The following is a 16358-nucleotide window of genomic DNA, read 5'->3' as shown; positions in this document are numbered from 1 at the left end:
AACAAATTCTAATTTACAATTATTCTGCAATGTAGAAAATAGTCAAAATAAAAACCCTTGACTGAGTAGGTGTGTACAAACTTTTGACTGGTACTGTAATTGAATGGTTTCCAATCTTCCTATTTAGAATTTCTAAATGGAAAGATTTAGAAATGCCCTCATCCAGATGGTGTGACAAAGCATTTCCCAACAGACCTGTTAACTTTCTTTATTTTTACTTATAAGGTTGGAACCAATATGCATTACCTCCAGCAGGAAGAGAGGCAAGAACCATTTGTCTGCCAGCTCAGGGACAAGCTACACTATTCACTGCCCTGTTCAATGTAATTTCATTGCTAGAATTTTTAAAATGTAATGTATTGTTTTAAAAATGTACAAATAAAATGAAATGTATATATAGTGTCATGTTTAATTGTTTTAGCTGTTGGTGATAATTCCCCAAGTGGTAATACATTTGTGTTTACCTCATTAAGTTTTTTGTGTTATGAATGACTAAAGGCGTCAGACTTTATAGTAAGTACAGTATCATATGATAAGACATTTATGTTTGTGTTATAAATGACAACATTTAGTACATTTTATTTAACTAGGCAAGTCACTTAAGAACAAATTCTTATTTACATTGACGGCCTTCCCGGGGAACAGTGGGTTACCTGCCTTGTTCAGGGGCAAAAGGACTGATTTTTACCTTGTCAGCTCAGGGATTCGATGCAGCAACCTTTCGGTTACTCGCCCAACACTCTAACCACTAGGCTACCTGCCGCCCCAAAGGTAGCAGACTTTAAATTAAGTACAGCGCCACGCGATATAGAGTCTATGGACGTGTTATGAATGACTGATGGTGTCTCATTTAAAACTGGTGCATTCCTCTTCTGTTCCCATGCTGGAGACAAGGGCTTGATTATAACCTGTTATAATGGTGCCAACATTTTGTGGTTGATCTTTCAGCGGGGGAGTGGGTGAATGTGTCAAAGTGCTCTGTTGTCTCCACCAAGTCGGCCTCCAAACAATTTGATTTTCTGGTTTTAGACATTAAGCTTTCAAATATCTCTTTGTTGACTGTTGCTGGGTGTTATTGTCCATCATCAGAAACAGTCTGTACCCTAAACTCAGTCAGAATTTTTCCTGTTGGTTGACCTAAACCGGGACATGCTTAAAAAACCCTTCTGGATATGACCCTTCATCTCAATTTCCACCTAAAATGACATACCCAAATCTAACTGCCTGTAGTTCAGGACCTGAAGCAAGGATATGCATATTCTTGATACTATTTCAAAGGAAACACTTTGAAGTTTGTGGAAATGTGAAATGAATGTAGGATAATAACACAATAGATCTGGTAAAAGATAAAACAAACAATGTAGCTTCCCTACATAAAAGATACTAACATGAGATGAGAACGCTGATCCAATGCCTCACAACACAGATGTGAACTATTTAAGATAAGGGTCAAATTAGCAGCAAACACTTATCTAATGTCATAAGTGCACAAACCACACTCAAAGTGAAAAAATATTTACACACTATCGACAATTAGAGTATTTAGAGTCTATGCTAATACATGGTATGACTCAGGTCTATATATATGTCGAAATCAAATAAAAATATCTCAAATGAATATGCAACCATTTAATCAACTGCATAAGCATGAGAAGCAATAACATATTTTACTTACTGATCTAAAAGTGATCTTACTTACCTAAAAGTATTTTCCTGCCAAAAACATTTATTCCGCACTGGAATCAAAAATGTGCTCTCTCAGAGTCCTCATTCATTTGTTCTGTGTCACTCTCCCAGTCAATTTTTGCATTAATCTCATCCAAATTTTAATACTTGGACATTGATTTAGTTTTTTTTCCATCTGTCACACCTTTGGGGGGGAACCTAACGAACCAAACGGAAGCCAACAGAACGAAATGGGGAGCGACCTACCTGGATTTGTCCAAAATACTCTTGATTTCATTACAGAACATTTTCCATTTGGAGTAACCGGTTTCCGTTGCAAAGCTTTTTGCAACTGTTTGCAACTGCTTTCTGCGATCTTGTGTCTAAATTAAAATACCCCTGTGTTTGTACCTGTCCCTATTTAAATAAATTATTTTAAAATGTGGTGTAGTACTCAGTAGAGACACTAGAGGGAGTACAGGGATAAGGAAGTAGACAGGTGCTTGAATTCAACGCCTCATCAGCACAAGTGTTTCTGATAACTTCCGTGTCCCTGTCATGTCATTGTGGTTCAATTGAGGCTATTTTTTAGGACACAGTGCAGCAGTTGTCTGTCTGATGTGTTGTTTATCCCTATTATTGTTGTGGTGTTTTTAATGACTTCGCTCTGTCTGTCCTTGCTGTTATTGTCATCATCTCCAGGCTAGTTCTAGGGAGGACACAGGTCAGCTGGCAGCAGCCCTGCACCATCGTATCCTGGCCCTGAAGAGCCGGGTGGACCAGGAGCCCCAGGAGGCCCCGGCTACAGACTGTACCCCCGAGGCTGACTTGCCCCACTCTGAAGGGGACAGCGATGAGGAAGATCAGGTCAACAATGCTGCAGGTCTGATCAATAACTAGATACATCTCTAGTGGGCTTACTGTGTGTGTCTGTGTGCGCGTGCGTACATCAGTCTCTGGTTTAGACCAGAGATTGACATGTGTGAGTGACTTTGGTGTGTGTCTGTGGCATTCCAGCACTTAGTGTGACTTCAAAGTTCTTCAACTGCCTCTGTGGTATATTGTGAATAATTATTCCCAACTGTGCCCATTGCTCTAGTTGTTGTAGTCTTCTCCCTGCAGTTAGCAGCATGTCTTCATGTATCTTTCCAATCACTATTTATGTACTACTAGTAGCCTAACACAAAACTTTTGTGAACTGCTTGTGTCGTGAATTCCGTCTCAATTTTCGACGACACATTCAATGTAAATACACACACTAAACGTGACTTTATCCAGTCATGTTTGGTTTCATTGCAATCAACTGGTTGTTTGTAACACAACCAAACTTGATGGGTCATTTCGCGGGACATATTGACTGAAAGAAACCGATTTGAAGACAACAAGTAATGACATCATTGTGCACCAATGATATGACCGCTGTTTCGTTGATTGACTGTAATTTAACCCAATGACCCCTGATCGTCTTGAAATCTTGCTTGGTCGATAGCCAATGAGCTGAGGTAAACGGCAATATGTAATGGTAATGTGTTGGAAGACCAACCCATGTAGTAAACTCCGGCGTAAAGAGGGTCATTCGCCATTGAAGATTCATACTGGAAGGAGCCACGCATTTTACGCTCAGCACTATTTTGGTAAAGAACATCTTCAGCTGTTTAAATATCAATCAGTATGGCGACTAAGTCAGGGAAAGCTAAATCTAAGTGTAGATGTACAGATGTACACACAATTTTAGAAGAAATTGATCGGGAAAGTGAGACAGATTGTTGGAGGATGATTCATTTAGCTAGCATAGCTTTGATTCCCAAATGGAGGAATATTTTTTTAACGGAGAGGACATCGTTTTGGACTGGTAAGTTCTTCTCATGCTAATGCCGTTGCTTGAAATTAATAATATAAAATATTATTTGTGATTTTTAAAATATTTAGTAGCAATATATAAAAATGTAATGAAATGTGTAAAGCACACGTTGGCTATACATTGTGGGTGGGGGTATGTTTGTATGTATGTGTATGACCCATAGCCTATGTTTTTATGTATGTGTATGACCCATAGCCTATGTGTGTGTATGTATACATATTGTGGATTAGAGGGAGCATGGCCGAGATGCGTGTGTCTGCCGCTCCACCCCACCCCACCCCACATGAAATAGCCTATTTGAGGCTGTTGAGGGGAGGGCAGGCCCACAACAATGGCCAAAGTGAAATGGAGACAGTAGATACAGCTGGTCTGTTGTAATATAATAAAGACAGTAGATCTAGCTGGTCTGTCATAATATAAATGAGACAGTAGATCTAGCAGGTCTATAATAACATATTCAACCTTATGTTCCCTGTACTCTATATATATATGTTTATTATACCTGTTGATACAGGGCTCATATGTGAAACGATTCTATCTGAACATTTTCTTTCACAGTGACACTGACTCCGAATGGGAGTGCCAAGGTGTCCATCCCCCACTGAAGCTGGTTCATCCAGCCGGACACCTGTTGTCTCAGCGCTACTGGGGCATGGACCGCAAAAGAATTCCCCATTCCAACTGCAATAAAGGACTACAACAAGAGCATGGGAGGTGTGGACCTGTCAGATGCGCTGATAGGCTATTACAATGTTCTCCATAAGACGATGAAATGGTACAAGACCTTCTTCTATCATGTCATCGACATTGCTGTGGTGAATGCATTCATCCTACACAAGGAAATGGCTAAGAGCTGTGGAAAGCCCCCCATCTCACAGCTAGCCTTCAGAGAGCTGCTCATCAAGGAGCTTTCTGGCTACAGCACCACTGCACCACGTTCTGGCCCCTCTATCTCTGTCCCTTCTGCTCCTGCCACAAGTGGTGTAGAAGAAATTGGGGAGCCCAAATGTATTTCTGCAGGCTTGGATGTGCCTCAGGGCCAAAAGGGCACAGCATGGAGGCGTCACTGTGTTCTTTGCTAAATTAAGTCCCCCATCACCTGCACCACATGCTTGGCGACCCTCTGCTTTACAGCAGAAAGAGACTGCTATGGCACCTGGCATCAGCAGCACAATATTGTGTGGAGGACTGAGGGTCTTCCAAATATTGAAAGTGTTATTTTGGAAATGTATATATCTTTTTTTCATGTTTTTCTCCATTTTTTTTTGTGTGTGGGGGGGGGGGGGGGGGGGTGTTAGAATACCATTTTGGTATTTTGTATATAGTTATTCCATTCAAAATGTATAACTTCACCAATTTGGCCACTTGGGTACATTTGGGTTACTTGTGTGTGACACCTGGGGGACGTCATGATAAATGTAATGTAGCTTATTTTGGAAGTTATCATTCTGAAACTTTGCACAAGTACTGTTGCCCTCTTATGTTTTTCACTGAAATTGTCACCATCATGCTATCTGAATGTTTGTTTTGTCTTGTTCATTTTAAAGATGATGATACAACAATACAAATAAAAAACGTATGGTTTTTTCATTGTATTATCTAAACCAGATCTATTGTGTTGTATTCTCCTACATTCAATTCCCATTTACACAAACCTCAGAGTGTTTTCTTTCAAATGAAACCAAGATTATGCATATCCTTGGTTCTGGGCCTGAGCTACAGGCAGTTAGATTTGGGTATGTCTTCAGTCGGAAATTGAAAAAAGTAGGGGGGTTATTAGTATAAGAGGTTATTAACAGCTAATAAGGTTTAGACACAGCTCAAGAGTCAAACTTGTAGCTATTATCCATCTCATCATCATTACTATCACTCTCATTGTATGTGAAAGTTCTCTGTCCATTACTTTACAACAAAAATGTAAAGATGCCATTAAACTATGCAAATAAGAAGAGGCAGGAGAGAGTGACCTCCTTGTCCTACAGTAAAAGGAGAAATAAAGAGAACATTCATGCTAATTTCAGAAAACAGACGGTCATTATCAGTGATTGTCTGTAATATAAGCCAACTTCTCTTTAATGACAAATTGGGTTGGCAGAAACCCAGGCAGATATGGAAACAGACTACCAACATTATCTTAACATACAACTGGTAAACAGTTTTGCGGAGGAAGTACCGCCTCCATCTTGATCTTCATCTTCTGCATCTAATTTTTTATACTTTCAGTTGTATGGTCAGAGGGACTTGATACAAGCACTAACACTCAAACAAAGGCATTCGTCACAAGATTATAAGATACTCTACAGAACAATTGTTTAAAGATGTCAATAAACAATGCAAACACACTGACAAACAGATGAGTCAGGACTTGGTTGTCCTAGGGAGGGAGTCTGATCCCCTTGTCCTTAAAGGAGGTTAATGTGAGCCAACAGATGGTTCATTTACAGCAGGGATTCCCAACAACTTGCCCGAGGACTGGCCTGCCCTTTTTATAGTTTATAACCTGGCTGATGCACAGATCTGTGATACACACAAACAGGTCAGATAACCATTCCTTCTTCCACAATATTCAAAATACAAACAATCAAGATGGAATTAGGGCCTAACTAACAACACATGTAAAACATGGGTGTGCCGTTGGTCTGTATGGGTCGATCTGTATACACTGACCCAAAGTCAGTAATGTCCAAGCGCAACAGCACTACTAGTGTGCTGAACCGGTCTTTTCCATGAACGGCCCTGCATGCTTACTGCCTGTGTCGTATGTTTTGTATGAATGGGTCTGACACGGGTTAAATCCACTTCAAATATACAGGGTAAAACCCTGGTTATTGGTGCGAAAGGGGTATAAGTATTAATATAGATGTTTTAGGGGGGTAGATCAGCTATAATATTAAAGATCGAATTGTCTGTATCATTTCCAATCCCCCAATCAGTTTATTTTTGTAAATGTATATTTTTACTACACAGTACCAGTTAAAAGTTTGGACACACCTACTTATTCAAGGGTTTTTCATTATTTTTTACTGTTTTTTACATTGTAGAATAATAGTGAAGACATCAAAACTATGAAATAACACATATGTAGTAACCTCTCTTTGGCTGGAAAAATGGCTGTGTTTTTCTGTGACTTGGCTCTGACCTAACATAATCGTTTGTGGTGCTTTCGCCGTAAAGCCTATTTGAAATCGGACTCTGTGGTGGGATTAACAAGAAGTGTATATTTAAAATGGTATGAAATACTTGTATGTTTGAGGAATTTTAATTATGAGATTTCTGTTGTTTGAATCTGGCGCCCTGAACTTTCACTGGCTGCTGTCATATTGATCCCGTTAGTGGGATCTCAGCCCAAATGAAGTGTTAACGGACCATTCCCACACTCTTGTAGGTGGACATATTGTTTAAAACTCCTATTTTGGCGATTTGGGAGTTTGGCCAAGTGAAATCTCTTGTTCACTCTGTGGTCTCTCTCTCTGTATGAACAGGGGAAGAGAGTCTCGGCCAGGAATTTACGAACTGAGATAACAGAACCTGGGTGTAGCAGAGAGTGAGAGAGGGGGAAGCCACAATCTACACCCAGAAAGGGCCACTTCATTATACCATGGATGAGAGGATCATCGTCGACCAGGTGGCCGGTTGGTGATGGCCACTTTGCGGGGGAAGAAGTTGTTCAAGAGGGGGTAGAAGGGGTCAGCGATGATCTTTCCTGCATGCTTCCTAGCCTTGGTGTCATGCATGACCTTGATGGAGGGCAGGTGGCAGCCAATGACCCTTTCAGCAGACCGGACAATCTGTTGCGGTGATCAAGCTGATGGTCGTTTAGGATTGAATTACACATAGCATTCAAAAGAGGACTGAGGACAAAAAAATCCATGCATTCACCAAACATTAAACTGAGGAAAACAGATTTGTTTTATAGTGATTGTCTGATTAGGAACTACCATTGTCTATCAATTACAGAATCTGATATTATTTCAATTTGGCATTGTAAGTTTTATTAAATACATTCAGTAATACAGGAGTCAAATCGCAAAAAGTGTCTCATCAGATCAGATGTTATCAGAGCCATCTTTGGAAAGAGCCTAAGTAGGACTTAAATATAAGTGTAAACAGATAATAAATGTATTCTTCACATAAAGCAATGACATAATATCTGTACAAATTCATCTCTGGTCAGCTCCTCACTTCCTCTCTACTTGTATCCTTCTCAAAACCGATTGGAGGAGGTCTGAGGCGAGGAACCTTGGTTTGTCTCCTCCAATGGGGCTTTAGAAGGCTTGATGGTCAGTCCTTGCATCCGTAGCTCTGTCAATCAATTGTAGTGTGATTACATTTCTCCAGCGCCATCCCTCAGCTTTTTACAAAAACGGCGGGTAGAACACATTCTTATTGTTTCAACTGCTAAATGCCACTTTAAGAAAAACAGTAGTGACCATACAAGTATATTTAACCGCACAGTACTTTTGATAGTGCTGTGTCATACCTTTAGCTCCCAGGTGCAGCAGTGCTGACACACTAAAGATGACGTTGCGGTAGATATCTTGACCACCCTGGCTGTTCTCAAGACAGCAGTAGTACTAGATGTGTTCCGAGGCTGTTTGCGGCCACAACACCTGCCTCAGAACCAGTGAAGATCTTACAGTGCTGCATCAGCATAATCTATAGAGAGGGCAGAACTATACAGGTGATTAAATTAGTATCGCTCTGCTCTGCTCGCTTAACCCAGAAGCCAGCCGCACCGATGTGTCAGAGGATACACCGCACAACTGGCAATCCCGCCAGAGGAGTTGATAGAGCACGATGGGACATCCCTTCCAGCCAAACCTGACTCCACCTGGACAAACGTGTTCTCTCTACACACACTGACCTGTCTCCTGAAAACAACTTGAGTGAGAGAGAAAGAGGAAAATAAGAAGTCAGGAGTTCAATTGGAGTTTAACTGTTTTAACATCTTTAATTTTAAGACTGCTGTGGCTTTATCAAAAGAGCCAATTATGGATACCCAGCTAACAATTATAGGGAGAACATATTAATGTTATACACATGTTACCTGAATAAGCGTTATGTTTGAGACAAATCCAACACAACACATCACTAAATACCACCCTTCATATTTTCAAGGATGTAGGTTGATTGGTGGATGCCATGGTTACCTGCAAGAAGTCCCCAGAATGCTGTGCATAGAGGAGAGCCAATGTAACCTACTTGAAGAGGGAGAGGAGACATCTGTGTGGGGACACGGCATATTTGTGAGTGCAGAAATGTTTGCCTTGACATGTAATAAGTATATCTTCAGGGGAACAAAAATCTCTACTCTCAAATGTACAGCAGATTTACTGCTTGCGGGAATGCAGTTCTGCTCGCTCAAAGTCACACTAGCAAGTTCTCAAGTTTAATTTGCACTCACCATGCTGGCCTGCCCTCGTGGGACCTGCCCTGTGCTGACTCGACCACATTTCTTCTCTCTCGACTCGTGTTTTACTCGCACAATTATATCTCATCTTGCTCATGTGCGTCATCTCGTGCCCGTTTGACTTTTAAATCGGCTTTGACTCCGTACAACCTCAGAATTTTTTTCCAGACTTTCCAGACAATCCACACTTTCTTTTACCTGGCCTTTTTCATGTCCAACACATTGTTAAGCAGAAGCATAATGTACAGTGTTGACATATGGTTTATACACAATCTCATCTGACAGCAAACTGCTAATTTGATTCAAAGCATTATTGTGTGTTTAACCATCGGTCAACACTTTGAGATAAATAACAAACTACACTTCCATAATGTATATCTATCCTAAATTTGTCCAAAATGAAAACATTACCACAGCAATACTTTATCGAACACATACATATGTTTTAATTTGTGTTTTATTACCACAGTTATCAGTTTACAGCTAATTGTATGCCAACCAAACATTTAATACACAACTTCTCTAAAGAAACATGACAACATTAAAATAAATGTCACTGTATCGCAAAATATTTCAGAAATGTAAAACAGCAAAGTGTATTGGTAAAAACACTTCATGGATAAACAAACCTGTTTATCTTAGGGCTTGTCCCAAATGGCACCCTATTCCATATATATAGTGTACCACTTTTTACTAGAGCTCTAAGGGCCATGGTTTAAAAGTAGTGCACTAAATAGGGAATATGGTTCCATTTGGGATTTGGCAGATATAATGTTATTTTATTATCATCAGGAGAGATGACATTTCTGATGACAAACATGCTTGATAGAAACGAGGAAAATAGGGAAAGACCCCAAACAAGCAATGTATTCAATTAAAAAGTACCCCCCCCAAAACATTTTTTTTATAAAAGACTAAACCTGGTGTATGATCCACATGCACATAAATAATATGTTCAATGCAATATACTGTATGAAGAGTTTATTTCCAAAATGCTATATCCACACATTTTTCACATTTGTTTTTTTATCAGAAATGATTCCTTATGGATACCTTCATCTGTGTGTAAAATATTACTGTTCTCAGATTATTTGTTCATAGATTTTAGAATTAGTTGTATTTTTTGTAAGAAGCTATATATCCATGATTTAGCTGGAATGGAACATTCATATCCTGCATATTTCTCTGTGATATGTGGTTGTCTCACCTAGCTACTGTATCTTAAGATGATTGTACTTACTGTAAGTCACTCTGGATAAGAACATCTGCTAAATGACTAAAATGTAAGTGATTTACACACAGATCGCATATTACTGTATTGAAAAAATAATATATTTTTCATTTTTTTATTTAACCTTTATTTAACCAGGAAGGGCTCATTGAGATTTGAAATCTCTTTTTCAAGAGCGTCCTGGCCAAGATAGGCAGCACCAAGTCATTACACAATTACAGACAGACAACATGAAAAACTAAAAGTAATCTAGTAAAAAAAATATAGAATTCACAGGAGTCTAACAAAATCATAAAACAGCAAATTAAAAACATTGACAGGTCAAGGAAACAACCTCAATCAACCTTATTTATCTATGATTTCAAAACACCAATCGGGACAAGTTCTTCCAGTTTAAAATGATTTTGTAAAGGCATTCCAAGTCGATGGCGCAGAGTACATAAAAGCCCTTTTACCAAATTCAGTTCAGACATTTGGAACAGTTAATCCTGCGAACGAAGAGAGTACCCATCCCATTTCTGATCAATAAAAATGCCCTCATAAAATGGTAGTAACCCCAAAAATGGCTTTGTAAATAAAAGTATACCAGTGACTGAGCCTACGATTAACTAGAGAAGGCTAGACAACACTGGAACATAAAGTGGGGGTTTTGCAGGTTAAAATAAATCTCAATGCTCCGATGGCCAACTGATCTCAAACACTGAGCAGAAGCATTCATATATACAATATTACCATAGTCTAGTACAGGCCTAAATATAGCTGATACTAGCCTCCTGGTTTCAAAAGAAAAACAGGCCTTATTCCTAAAATAATATCCCAACTTCAGCTTCAATTTTGGAAGTTGTTTAATATACAATTTAAAAGAGAGGCTGTCATCAATTAAAATTCCAATATACACTACCATTCAAAAATGTGGTGTCACTTAGAAATGTCCTTGTGTTAGGAAATTATGATTAATATGACTGAACAAATCATTTTAAATGGAACTGTAAGTAAACTTATACTCTGTTATATTATGTTTAATAGGCAATATGAGTTCATAAGAAGAAATTGTGTGACAGGAGAAAGGAGTAATAAAATGTTAATGAACACCATTCCAACTGGGCAGGAACAAATGGGTTGTGGACTGTGTAAACACATAAGGTCGTTAGCCTATGGTTGACCCAACCTGAAACTTAGCTCTGGGGTTTTTAGATTAGGCAGTGAGTGCATTCCTAGGGTTTCTGTTAATTAAAACTGTCAGTTCAGTGGTGATCGATAATGTTGAGGGGTCAAAAGTTATCTGGGAGTGTGTTAGTAAGTTAGAATTAACTTTTCACCTTACTTTGTCCCGGTCGACAGGAGGGGGTTCGGTTAAGGCAGTAAAATGACGTCATGATCTGTATTTAAACTGATGCATGTGTTTGAGTAGGAGCGCGCTCCGAGAATAAATTCTATTACCTATTATTTAAAGACTGGTCTGCGTCTATTTTATGCAAACAAGAAATCTTACAAATAATCATAAAATAGATGAAGGGCTTTCAATTGATGAAAGCACATTGGCTTAATTAAATTATACTAACACCTTGTTTTTGAAAGAAAAGCACATTTTTTTGTCCATTAAAAAAATAACATCAAATTGATCAGAAATACAGCGTAGGCATTGTTAATGTTGTCATTGACTGGAAACTCCTGATTTTTAATGGAATATCTACATAGGCGTTCAGAGGTCCATTATCAGCAACCATCACTCTTGTGTTCCAATGGCACATTGGGTTAGTTAATCCAAGTTTATCATTTTAAAAGGCTAATTGATCATTAGAATACCCTTTTGCAATTATGTTAGCACAGCTGAAAACTGTTGTCCTGATTAAAGAAGCAATAAAACTGGTCTTCTTTAGACTAGTTGAGTATCTGGAGCTTCAGCATTTGTGGGTTCGATTACAGGCTCAAAATGGCCAGAAGCAAATAATTTTCTTCTGAAACTCATCAGTCTATTCTTGTTCTGAGAAATGAAGACTATTCCATGCGAGAAATTGCCAAGAAACTGAAGATCTTGTACAATGCTGCCCTTTTACAGGCCAGCGCAAACTGGCTCTAACCAGAATAGAAAGTGGAGTTGGAGGCCCCGGTGCACAACTGAGCAAGAGGACAAGTACATTAGAGTGTCTAGTTTGAGAAACAGCCGCCTCATAAGTCCTCAACTGGCAGCTTCATTAAATAGTCCTCCCAATCGGCTGTTTTCAGCTACAATAGTCATTTACAACATTAACAAAGTCTACACTGTATTTCTGATCAATTTGATGTTATTTTAATGGACCAAAAATGTTTTTTTTCTTTCAAAATCAAGGACATTTTTAAGTGACCCCAAAGGTTTGAACAATAGTATATGTATATGAGGTTACAGCTTCAATCTCATTGCCCTGACAGGTAGTAATAGGTAAAAGGTTCAGAATTTCTTTCTTTAGAAAACAGTTTAGTTTTGTCAGGTTTGAGGATAAGCTTCAATTAACAAAGTATGTTGAACAGTGTAAAAAGCAGTTTGCAAGTTCTGGGACGTTTTTGTGAGAGACGATGTACAACACATAATAATCAGCATAAAAGTAAAGTTGCTAATTTTTGTCTAAATTATTTATATAAAAAGTGAATAAAAGGGGACCAAGTACAGAGCACTGGGGCTAACCATTGTAGACAGACAAGTTAACAGAAATAAGCCCATCAACTTGAGTGCACTGAGTTCTATGAGACAGATAGTTAGCAAACCATGCAACTGCATGCTCCGAAAGATCTACGTTCGACAATCTCTGCCTCGGTATAGCATGATCAACTGTATCAAAAGCCTAGAGAGATCGATAAAAAGTTAGACACAGTACTGTTTTTTGTCAAGGGCTTCAGTGATATCATTTAAAACCTTCATGGCTGCTGTAATTGTGCATTGATAAATTTATAAAATAGAGTTAGTATATAAAAGCTAGTTTAGCTGTTCACTAACAAGGGTTTCAAGTATTTTCGCCAGGGGTGACAGCTTTGAGATTGGCCTATAATTATATAAAAGAGTTGGATCTCCCCCTTTTAAAAGTGGTAGGACAAATTCTGATTTCCAGTTCTTTGGAATTTCATTATATTCCAGGGTTAAATTTAACAGATATGTAAGTGGTTCAGAAATCAGCTGCCAGTTTTAAAAAGCAGGGATCAAGAAGATCAGGATCTGCAGGCTTTCTCTGATCTAAGGATTTGAGGTCTTTATGTACCTACTGCACTGAGAATAGCAAAAAGCTAAAGGTTTGACCAGCTCTCACCGTTTCATCCACATAGGTTTGTGCAGAGAAAGAGGATACTAAATCAAACAGCCTACCAGATTACACAAAGTGCTCATTGAAACGATTCAGCATTTCAGTTGTCTCAAATACAGCAACAGAGTTCTTCAATACACATGACAGTAATTTATTAACATTACCAGACATACACCTAATAGCCTTCCAAAACTTTCTAGGGTCATTGTCACGGCTGTTGAAGGATGAGGACCAAGGTGCAGCGCGGTGAACGTACATTTTCTTTATTTTAAGCAAAATGACGCCAAACAAAACAATAAACACTACAAAAACAAACCATGACGCTCACAAGCAAAGTGCTCTAAACAGAGACAACCTCCCACACACACAGGTGGGAAAAGGGTACCTAAGTATGGTTCCCAATCAGAGACAACGATAGACAACTGTCCCTGATTGAGAACCATACCCGGCCAAACACAAAGAAATAGAAAACATAGAACACAAAACATAGAATTCCCACCCCAACTCACGCCCTGACCAAACCAAAACAGAGACATAAAAAGGATCTCTAAGGTCAGGGCGTGACAGTCATTCAGGTTATCAGTGGTAACAGACATAAAATATTCAGACTTGGCCTTCCTGAGAAGAGAAGAACACTTGTTTCATAGCTGCCTAAAAAGAGGCCAATCAGTATCAGAACATGATTTCCTTGCTTTAGCCCAGGCTAGATTATGTTTGTGAATAATACAAGACAGCTCAGAAGAAAACCATGGATTATTTCGCCCTTTAACTCTGAACCTGTGGAATGGGGCATACTTGTTTACTATTTGGAAGAAAACATAATGAAATAATATTCAGGCAGTTTTCACATCAGGAATAAGCTCCAGTCAAAATAAAACAAATCATGAAAGAAATCCTGCTCATTAAAACTCTTAAAATTGATCTTACAAATAAAGCATGGGTTTGTCTTATGAACCTTAGTATTTCTAACAGCAACAACAGCACAATGGTAACTTAAATCATTACAGAAAACACCAACCACAGAATATTTATGTGGAACATTTGTCAATATCAAATCAATCAGGGTAGATTTCGGTGGACATTTGAGATTTCGATGGGTGGGTGAGTTAATCAACTGGGTAAGATTCATAGAATTACAATACATTTTAAAATCATCAGACACCGGCTTTAACCAACACCAGTTGAGATCACCAATCAAGATCATTTAACTGTAAATAAGTTTAGACATAAGGTTCATCAGAGAGGAAAATGCATCACAGAGAGCAGAGGGGGGTCTATAACAGCCAATCACAGTTATAGAGAGACCCTTTGAAACCTCAATATTCAAAGCAAGAAATTCCAACTGTTTACAAATAGTTTCAGACTTTGCCACACTTAGTCATTACATATATAGCCACACCCCACCTTTCTTAACTCAATCAGTGTGATATACATTGTAACCATTTATACAAATATCCCTATCAGGAACAGACTTGCTGAACCAGGTTCCAGAAAACACAATTACATCAGCATCATTTGATTTAGCCCAAATCCTATCCCCATCAATTTTAGACAACAATATTAAAATGTTTCATTTAAATGAAAAATACCAAAACCAGATCGAAACATAAAATCAGAGGGGATTTGGAGACATTGCATATCAGGGCCAGGGTTAGGTTGCACGTTACCTGATATTAACAAAGAAGAATAACTAGGCACCTCTGTTTAATAACCTTTCACGGCTTCTCTTTTTTAAGAGACCTACTACAAGTGAATTCTACAAGTGAGATTCCAGACAATACAAAACAGTAATTTTAAACCATTAGACTTTGGTAGTGACACAAGTTCGTACTGTTCACATCATGCCACAAATGCATCCATTTGGATGAGTGGACCGAGTAAAAAAGAGCGAGTTCCCGCAGACAAAATGTCAAATGGACGGGAGAGCACATGATCAGATATACTCACCCAGCGACAATGTTAGTTTTCTCCAGAGTTTAGTAAAGTCAGTGCACAAAGCAATACCACAAAAATGTAATTTTTTTCTGAGAAATTTAAGAAATAGAGACGAAGGAAAGGTAAGGGGAGAAAAGGACTGTGTGTATATATGAGTCTGTATGTGAGTGTGTGCTCGTGTGAGTAGATTGGGTGTGGGGGTCGATTGAGAGAACGGGTTGGGGATTGTTGAGCTGCCGCTGACAGCCAGGTGGAGAGCAAATAGGAGCAGCTTGGACGAGACACTCCGCTGTGGGAAAGCAGAGAATAGAACCCAGGCCAGGCAGAGAGAGGTTTACTTTGGTAAACTTCGAGTAGGGAGGTGCCAATAGCAATAAAAAATTATCCGAGTTGAGGGAGACCTGTGATCTTTACACCAGCAAAACTAATAATTTGCACTACACAACAAGGAAAGTGTAGATTTGCTCCACCATAAATTAATAGGTTATTAGTAGGTTAAAAACTATTAGTCACAGACAAATGACTTGACATGCTGCCATCTTGGATTGGGATCCCGTCACAAAGCAATACTACTGTCACCTAGCAATACTACTTATTTCTCTGAGAGTAAGGTGGATATATAACATTTAGCTAAATAATATGATTAGTTGTCTCTCTGAAATGAAACCATGAAGTGTTAGATTTGAAACAAATCCATTTCTGTCACCCAACGCCATGATTAGATAGTGAAAAAACAAGCCAGTCGCTTTCATAATTTCTTTAAACAATAAAAGCTAATTTACCAACATTTCTGAAAATGGATATACAGTACAACATTTGCAAATTAAACTCTTCATATAAGTCAGGGAATGTGTACAGTACAAGGTAATTGTTACCAGAATGACCAGTATCAAGTAAAGGCCTTTGTCTCCCACTCCTAAAAATACAAACAAAAAGAACACACGGTACATTAAATGTAACAATTATATTTAGCAATTTGACTTA

At 38.7% G+C, this 16358-nt stretch overlaps 1 protein-coding gene across 5 annotated transcripts in view; it reads right to left on the bottom strand.

Moving 5' to 3' along the window:
• Positions 1-13569: 13569 nt before the first annotated feature.
• LOC139376382 (actin filament-associated protein 1-like 2) overlaps positions 13570-16358 on the bottom strand; it is a 40198-nt gene continuing 37409 nt past the window's right edge. For all 5 annotated transcript variants that reach the window (XR_011627912.1, XM_071118905.1, XM_071118906.1 and 2 more), the window contains one exon: positions 13570-16290. Coding sequence is in view for 4 of the 5 variants with exons in the window: in XM_071118905.1 (XP_070975006.1) it covers positions 16264-16290 (27 nt within the window). In the remaining variant the exon portion in view is untranslated. The remainder of the gene's footprint in view (positions 16291-16358) is intronic.

The sequence above is a fragment of the Oncorhynchus clarkii genome, chromosome 20 (genome assembly GCF_045791955.1).
Source record: "Oncorhynchus clarkii lewisi isolate Uvic-CL-2024 chromosome 20, UVic_Ocla_1.0, whole genome shotgun sequence".
NCBI lineage: Eukaryota > Metazoa > Chordata > Actinopteri > Salmoniformes > Salmonidae > Oncorhynchus > Oncorhynchus clarkii.
This window is presented reverse-complemented; position numbering and strand designations above follow the sequence as displayed.